We start from the raw sequence: 8,900 nt of genomic DNA on the forward strand, positions 1-8,900 counted from the left end.
TGGTGCTTTGAAGCCTCACATTGCGCAGTATGCGTTGACTCTGTTCTGCATTACTGAGCAGGGGGAGTGCATGGGGAAGGGGGGGTGAAGGAGTCAGCGGGAGGGGGTTTGCAGAGAGCCCAAGCGAGAGAGAGAGAGAGATAAGGGGGGGATTCTCCAAACTCCCATTTTCTGCAGTGCTGTGCTTGGCTCAGTGTTTAGCGAGTGGAGGGAGGCAAAGAGAGAGAGAGAGAGACTCCATCAGCCTCTCTGCCACAGGGGACTCTACAGCTAGAGCGCACCCCCTCCTCCGTGTCTTCTCCGTCTTTCTGCATCCCTCCTTTCCTTTCTCCCTCTCGCTCTTAAAATCGTCCTCCTTGCTTTGCACAATCTGGGCTGGGGAAGGTTGGATTTCCCCCAGTTGTGTCACTAGATAACGTTTCGGATTGTGGTTTAGAGAGACAGACAGAGACGGCGTGAATCGAAGAAAAGAAAAGGAAATATTGATTGCATCCAGGGGGATTCCATCACTCTCGCCAGCGGCTTTGCAATACTGGAAAACAGGAGGCGACGACATGAGGAGACATATTTGGTCGGGGATGTAGTGTGGGGGTCTGCCGCAGCCCCTTTTTGGCGGTTCAGCAGGGGCATTTTTTTACTGCAGTCCAGCGCCTGAAGGCGGGGGATTTGGACGCGCTTTGAGCTGCAGGTTGCAGGGCTGATTGCAGCCTTGGGGTCCACTCAGAGAGGAGCATACAGGGCTTCTGCTGGGGAGCACCAGGGGCTCAGCACAGCTCAGCACCATGCCTGAGGCCAACTACCTGTTCTCTGTGTCCTGGGGATACATCAAGGTGTGTCCCAGAGGAGAAAGGGCATGGATGGGACTGTGTGTATTTGTATGTGCATATGTCTGCGTGTATATACTCTATATTGAAGAATTTTAACTGTAGCTGGTTAATCACTTTTGATTTCACTCAATGGAATTTGTTAAATTTGGTTCAAGCACTTCAGGGTTTTTGATTAGTCTGGACTGTCTCTGTTATCCTGCTCTCACTCAGCTCTGAGAAAGAAAACTGGCACATTTTGTTTCCCTGAAAAGAAAGCGACACAAGATAATTTTATATATTAATTGATGTTTGTTGAAATATGAGAGAGTCAAGGCCCTTGTGGCTAATCCAAACCAGGACCAAAGATGTAAACACAACCTTATATGGTGCATTTAAAAAAAACAGGCTGTGTTCTCATGGGACATATTTCAGTGGGATATAACAGTAAATGCTTATTTTCTCTGCTCTGAAACAGCACTTTAATGATGCAATGAATGTTTATTATCTTCTCTTTTATAAATCATTTATCTTCATGTACTTTTTATCTTTTTGCCTCCAGTTCAAGAGGATGCTGAACCGGGAACTGAGCCACCTGTCTGAGATGAGTCGCTCGGGCAACCAAGTGTCAGAATACATCTCCAACACCTTCCTAGGTGAGCACTGCAGCAAACACAAAAAAAAAATCACACCAGTAGGCACCCACAGAAGTATGATCTGTGCCATTACAAAATGTGCTGCACACAAAACGGCAGTGGATGGCTCAAATGAGGCGATATCCATCAGGAATCTGACAGTTTGTATGTGGCAGAGGTTGTGAGGTCACCCAAAGTATGTGCTAAGTACCTGGTGTCCTCCAGCACTCTCAAACCTGCCTGAACTGGTCTGAAGGGAAGATACAGAGAGTCCCCTCTCTCCAGCTGCAGGGAGATATGGAGAGAGGACACGGATGGGGAGGGGGGTATACAGAGGAAAGACTCCCCTCTGGAAAAATCAGAGGCATGGAGCAGGAAAGAGGGAGAGTGTTTGTGTGCATACAGTGCCATCAGGTCCTCATAGAAGCTGAGTTATGTATCAGGAGGACAGCAGCAGTGTTTCCCTGTCTCTAAAAGCCCTGCGGTGTTTCGTGACTCACTGCAAGCCAGCTGGTCTGCCCCTCAGGTGTTCTACCTTCCTATCAAAGTTAACGCCATCATTCACCCAGACAGGCAGCTTAATAGGGTCGGTGCACACTGAAGCCCTGCTCCAGCTAGGAAGCACACCTCCATCTTTTCTAAACAACCCACATGGGTAAGAGGGGATGGCTGCACCATGAAGGAAAAGCAATAAAACTGGTGCAGTGAAAGAGATTTTGGCTTTGATAGAAGAGACGAGCACATGAAAACAGAGAGGAACTGTTTTTTTTCTTCTTTGAAGCTTTGTGCTTTTGTTGTCATCTGCACTGCAGCTCACACCTGTCAGGTGTAGGGAGATCACTTTCTTCCTGTGCTTTGTGGAGGACGCAGCAGCAGTGATACATTTCTTTCTCTCACTGCGGTGTGTGGTTGCACACCAGGGCACACTATCATCTGCTTTGAGCAATGCATGCACAAAACAAACCTGCACACTAACTTGTTGTGGCCATAGGTCTATGGATTGTCATTGCAACGTTGCTCAGTTTCTTAGAATGCACAGACCAATGGAGCTTTGTCTGCTTTCATACAGTGCCCTTCATAAGAATCCCACATGTCTGGTTCTTTTCCACTTTGTACAGTATTAAACCAATGACTGCTTAAAGGTAACTTTCAGAATCAGCTTTATTTGCCAGATATGCTCACACATTCAAAGACTTTGACTTTGGTAGACTGTGCTCTCAATGTACAAATGTTTAAAATTAAATATTAAAAATAAAAAAACTGGTATATACAAAACTAAATGAGACAATTGTGCAGTATTTTCTGCTGTAAACAGTATCTGAAGTACTGCTTGCTAATTAAAAAAGTGTCAGTGCAGCTGTAACGTGTTGTCATGAAGGTGTTAGAGGTGAACTGTCTCCCCGTGTTAACTTTGTTCACTCTGTGCAGTGCGCGAGACAATCCAACAACAACAAGTCCAGTCTGCTTTTACTCTGGAGCTACCAACAACCATGTTTATTTTTGTTTTTTTTTAACTTTTGTTTGTGTCTTTTCTATTTCTTTCATTCTTCCAGATAAGCAGAATGAGTTGGAGCTTCCGTGTCCGGTCCCTAAATCGAGGGAGAGGAAGCGGAGGCAGGGTCAGCAGCAGCAACACCAACAGCAACAGCAGCAGGGTGGGATGATGACCCAGATCAGCGGTGTGAGGAAGGTCAGCAACACGCCCAGCATCTCAGGAGGAACAGGCAACCGCTTCGGGGTCAAGACGGACCAGGAGGAGCTGCTATCGAAGGTAAAACATAGACCGATGATACAGCAGAAATACAAGAAAAGAAAATGATTAGCTGAGACAGATATGTAATCTTATCGTCTCACTTACAGGACCTGGAGGACATCAACAAATGGGGACTCAATATCTTCAAAGTGGCCGAGCACTCTCATAACCGTCCACTCACCTCTATCATGTACACCATATTTCAGGTCAGTGCCTTCAACCTCCTCGTCTCTGCATGAGTCAGAGAAAACTTCTAATGAAGTGCAAACGTTTTTATACATACACACCGACGGCCACAGTAAACACAAGGCTCAGCACACATCAGCGTGTAAAGTATATTCAGCTGTCAGTGTTGCTACAGAAACAGAAACATCTGCTTAAGGGACATTAGCAGCTAAGATTGATTTCTAGTTGTGAATCATCCTCATTTGCAGCCTTTTCTCTTGTAAATAAGTCACAATTTGCTGATCATGATCCAAGATTAGATTTAAGGTCAGATCACTTGTCCATTGAAGATTAAATTCACTGAAATCAGCTCTACAGTACAAAAATAAAAAGTAGCTGTACCATCTTCATCCCTTCTCACTGTTGTTGTTTTCTAATACTCTTGTGTCGAATGCAGGAGCGAGACCTGATGAGGACATTCAAGATTCCAACAGACACCTTTGTGACGTTCATGCTGACCTTGGAGGGCCACTATCACTCAGACGTGGCGTACCACAACAGCCTCCATGCAGCTGATGTTGCACAGTCCACACACATCCTCCTGTCCACACCTGCACTGGATGTAAGCCAAGTTTTTTATGCTTTCATTGAACAAAAAATAAAAAGTTTGTTTGTTTTAGTAATTAAAATTTTCATGAAATAAGGTTGTCGATACTCAAAGCATCACGGCCTGCACCTTTTCTCAGCTTCTCCATTATGATTTAATTAGCTGACTGGCATTAGCGTCACCAGCGCTGGCATGGCCCTGAAACTGCATGCCGCAGAGGATGACACATGCGAGAATCGGCCTCAAACAATTGTCTAACACCTTGTTCAGCCAGTTTATTTCCTCTGAAGCTCATCTGTTTATTTTACTTCTCTTTCAACGCAGGCGGTCTTTACTGATCTGGAGATCTTGGCGGCCATTTTTGCTGCAGCCATTCACGATGTGGACCACCCAGGAGTGTCCAACCAGTTCCTCATCAACACCAGTAAGTCCCCTTTGCTGGATTGCCACCGCTCAATTTATTAAGTCTGTAATTACAAAAAAGGATGAAACATTTGCCTCCAAGGATAACACTGTTTTTAAAAAAAGCTAAAGCTCAGTTTGTCCTCCCTCCTTTCTCTGCTTATAGACTCCGAGCTGGCTCTGATGTACAACGATGAGTCAGTGCTGGAGAACCACCACCTGGCTGTGGGCTTCAAATTGCTGCAGGAAGACAACTGCGACATCTTCCAAAACCTCAGCAAGAAGCAGAGGCAGACGTTGCGCAGGATGGTCATAGACATGGTGAGCAAACGTCTCCATTTCTGCAGACCTGTTTTTGCTTTCACAGTGGTGTGCAGCGCTTACATCATTCTTTGTGCCTTTTTCTCGTCCAGGTTTTGGCAACAGACATGTCCAAACACATGAGTCTGCTGGCCGATCTGAAGACGATGGTGGAAACCAAGAAAGTGACGAGCTCTGGAGTCCTGCTGCTGGACAACTACACAGACAGGATGCAGGTAAGATGCACACTCTAACTCAAACACACACACACACACACACACACACACACACACACACACACACACACACACACACACACACACACAAAAACCAGACACTGACATCAGACAGTCTGTTACACTGAAAAGATGCAAGATGTTTCATTATTCATTTTTTGCTGCAGGTTCTGCGTAACATGGTTCACTGTGCTGACCTGAGCAACCCGACCAAGCCTTTGGATCTTTACCGTCAGTGGACAGACAGGATCATGGACGAGTTCTTCCACCAGGGAGACAGAGAGAGGGAGAGGGGGATGGAGATCAGCCCCATGTGCGACAAACATACAGCCTCAGTGGAGAGAACACAGGTAAAGAAAAAACACATGTCAAGCTCCAGAAGTAGTTGAAGACCTTATGGAATCAAAATAGTAATCACATATACACTGAGGTTTTTTTTGTCTAATAAAATATTGCTGATAACTTGTCAGTTTTGTTTTCATTTTAACTGACTTCCTCCTTTATTTCTTCCAGGTTGGCTTCATTGATTATATTGTCCACCCTCTGTGGGAAACCTGGGCTGACCTGGTCCATCCTGACGCCCAGGACATCCTGGACATGCTGGAGGACAACAGGAACTGGTACCAGAGCATGATCCCGCAGAGCCCCTCCCCTCCCTTCTACAGCAGCGACGGCGAGGACGCCCCACACGGGGAGCTGGAGGGAGTACCTGCATCGACTAAATTTCAGTTCGAACTGACGCTGGACGATCAGGGCGAAGACGGGGAGGGCGGGATGATGGAGACTGGTGTGACACTCCAAGATCACACCTCGGATGAGGGCAGGGTAGAAATGACGAGTGGTGACGTCTCCCCAGAGGAAACATAACTGGACTGACGGTGTTTGAGTATGCAGCTAGGTTTAGCTGTTTTTGGCTGAATTCTTTTAATTGCAGTGGAGAAATCCTGCAATCTGGCTCTTTGGAGCTGCCTGGTAAAGAGGGCCTTACTGAATGTGGGGCACCCCTGCAAACAAGGCCAGGAAAACCAATGGCAGTTTGTTTTTGAGCCCCCTAAAAGGGAGCTGGAGAAGAGAAGGGTCTGCTTTTTAAAGAAGGGACTACAGTCAGAATAAAAGGCTGGATCTTTGTTCTCACAAAGAAGATAAAACTGACTGTGTCTGAGTACTGGGACTAGTAGAACTTCCAAACTTGCACTTAAGGACGTTTTTTATGTTCATTCAGATTCTTTGTATTGTGTAGGGATCGGATGGGACATCCTCAAGCGTCCAACCAAAACTACTTGTCCACAAGTTCTGTGTTACTAAGTAGGTTTTTTTGTTTTTTATCACTTTTCTCAAAAAAAAGTTGTGTGCCTTTTTTTAACAACCATGTCTTTTTGTAAGTGTTTTTATAATTTATTGAACACATTCATGTAGCTGTAAAAATGTGTCAAATTTTCTACAAAGCAGGCAAAATGTTCTCACACAGTCTTCCGGATGTTCCTGCAATATTTTAAGCTTCGTCTCACAGATGCGTCTGGTTGATGTATTTCTAAAATCAGTTGACTTCCCAGCACAATTTGCACTTTGTGGCAGCAGAGAGAGTGGAGACATTCAATAATTTAAAACATGCTAAACCAAAAAGATGTTCAATTAAATTTGATTTCAAATTAATTCATTTCGATGTTTTCAAAAGAATCATTTCATAAACACTTCAATAAGTCACAGATCTGATTCTTTGAAGTGAACATGTGTAGTACTGAGTTGATAATTACCTTAAGATTAAAAGAAACCTCCAAAGAGGGAAGCACTGTTTACTGCCACCTCTGAAAAGTTTGACCCCATGCTTGAAGAGTCAGCGGTGTAACAGACTTCCAACCTGAAGCCAAAGCAGCTCTCTTCTTGCATCATCCTGTAGCTAGATGAATAGTTAAGGCCTCTCAAAATCAAATCAACAATTAATTTGCTCATAATAAATCAACAAAAATCTCCTTACTTTGTTTTGTACCGAGCTATGACATCATGAGAAATCTGTTTCCGCTGTGTAACTCTTCATTTGCTCTCACAAACAAACCTGTCGGGGGTTAAAAGTATTCCATCTTCGTGAAGACACCGTGACTTGTTTTGATCTTTTACATGACTGTAAGACTGCGCGCACATTTGAAAAAGAGACACCTGTTAGCGATAAAAATCATTGTTATCCTGTAGTTTTTATTCCAGCACTTTGAATAAGCCGACACTTCAGCAGCTGGTTGCTGATGTGTCCAACACTACCTTAAAGGTACCACGTGTGAGGTGCAACCTTCAGAATAAAAGACAATATCGTGTTGTGACATGATATGGACGTGTGTGTGTGTGTGTGTGTGTGTGTGTGTGTGTGTGTGTGTGTCAGAGTTGCACAGTCTCGATGACTCTTCAGCTGTTTGTAACAGTCTATTTATTATCTTATTCTTGTACATGATAATATTGGTATTGATGGTTAATATTCTCTGTATATTTGTTATTTATATGCACTACCACATGTCACAGTTTGACTGTACTTAGAACTGGTGGTTCTGATTTATTGTTCTCAACAAGCTACTTTGCTATAAGACCATAACGTGAAGTCATGCAGTTCAGTTTTTGACGATTTGAAATGTACCGTTTGAAATGTTTGTACATTCCGAGGATCCAACAACACACCTGATGTCAGGTGCAGAAGAAGTCTGGCTTTATGTTCTTTTTTCCAGGCAGATTATGACGGCTGAATCTTTGCTGCAGTCCATTGTGTACGGTGACGGGTCATTGTACCGCTAAAGGAATATTTGCTGAAATATATAAAACATGTTTCAAATATATTTTTTCAGTGTTTTCCTCACAATATATTGTAAAACAGTGTATGTTGTGTTAAAGAAATGTTTTCTATCGGATTATTAAAATGGGCATGTATTACAGAATCCTCTGGTGTTCGTTGTTTGTTTGATCACAAAAGAAATCAAAGCTTCATGAATTTAAACTTGAGGAAATTTGTATCATTCTTATCTGTAAAGCTTTTAAAAATAAGTCTTTATTAAAAAGGGCAACTTTACAGCAGACATTTGCAGTTAAGTAGTTTTGGTCTCCGGAGCTCATTTCTCTTTTCTTAACTGTATGTGGGAGGGAATTGTAATATTACTTTCTAGGTAATATAAAAATGAGCTAGATGTCACCTCAGCTAATTCAGTCACTGAACTTAGACTCTCGGTGTATGGCGTTGCTGCCTCTGGGGGGATTTTATACCATGCCATTATTGAACAAAGACTTTGTCTTGTTTGGTCTAATGTTCAAACAGTTGGTCAAAGGTGTGCTCTCTTTTTTTTTTTTTTTTTTTTTTTTAATCTACAGTAACTAGGTCACTTCTGGGCAGAAAAAACAACTTAGCAACGGAATAAATAAAGAACAAGGTTTCATTGTGACATCACAGTCGCAAATTCCGTTATTTACACAGTCTATATGATTTAAACTGATGCAATATTGTAACTTTTTAAGTTTCAAACTCTAAGGGGAAAACCATTGAGTGTTTGTCGTCATTTCCCCGCAGTGACCTGTTTTCCCTCAGATTTGGGTTCATTGCTGCTGGAGACTAAGGCAGCAGTGTAAACAGGAAGAGTAGAGATAGTGATGCTATGTGCAGAACCCTCAGGGCATTCACTCCACCATGTGAGCACTATGACCCACGTAGATAATCATCGGAATACGTGAGGCCGAGTTTGAAGACAATGGATGGTTTTACAGATTTAAATTTATAAAAAAATGAGGTATGTTTCAACAAAGAAAAACTTAAGTGAAGACACTTTGGCCGATGTAATGTTACCTTCACGGCTCCTATTGTGTCAAATCTCATCAGCCCCCTCTACGGTGTGTAAATCCTATAAATGTGAATCTGTGTGAACTTGCAATTTTATAACATCACTGTGATCAAGGGCACCATATGGGGTAGAAGATTTGGGATGATTCTTAGGGCCCCATTACTCTCAGTGGCCCCCAATAATATTAGAACAT

The 8,900-nt window shown here is 43.2% G+C and overlaps 1 protein-coding gene across 2 annotated transcripts in view; it reads left to right on the forward strand.

The window, feature by feature from the left end:
* Positions 1-7,816, forward strand: part of LOC132978902 (cAMP-specific 3',5'-cyclic phosphodiesterase 4B-like) — a 54,867-nt gene extending 47,051 nt beyond the window's left edge. For both annotated transcript variants that reach the window (XM_061044253.1, XM_061044254.1), the window contains 9 exons: positions 1,366-1,459; positions 2,992-3,209; positions 3,299-3,397; positions 3,814-3,978; positions 4,288-4,387; positions 4,532-4,686; positions 4,779-4,901; positions 5,069-5,251; positions 5,415-7,816. In XM_061044253.1, the coding sequence (XP_060900236.1) occupies positions 1,366-1,459; positions 2,992-3,209; positions 3,299-3,397; positions 3,814-3,978; positions 4,288-4,387; positions 4,532-4,686; positions 4,779-4,901; positions 5,069-5,251; positions 5,415-5,768 (1,491 nt within the window). In that variant the 3' untranslated portion in view covers positions 5,769-7,816. The remainder of the gene's footprint in view (positions 1-1,365; positions 1,460-2,991; positions 3,210-3,298; positions 3,398-3,813; positions 3,979-4,287; positions 4,388-4,531; positions 4,687-4,778; positions 4,902-5,068; positions 5,252-5,414) is intronic.
* Positions 7,817-8,900: the final 1,084 nt, after the last annotated feature.

Source organism: Labrus mixtus, chromosome 8 (genome assembly GCF_963584025.1).
Source record: "Labrus mixtus chromosome 8, fLabMix1.1, whole genome shotgun sequence".
NCBI lineage: Eukaryota > Metazoa > Chordata > Actinopteri > Labriformes > Labridae > Labrus > Labrus mixtus.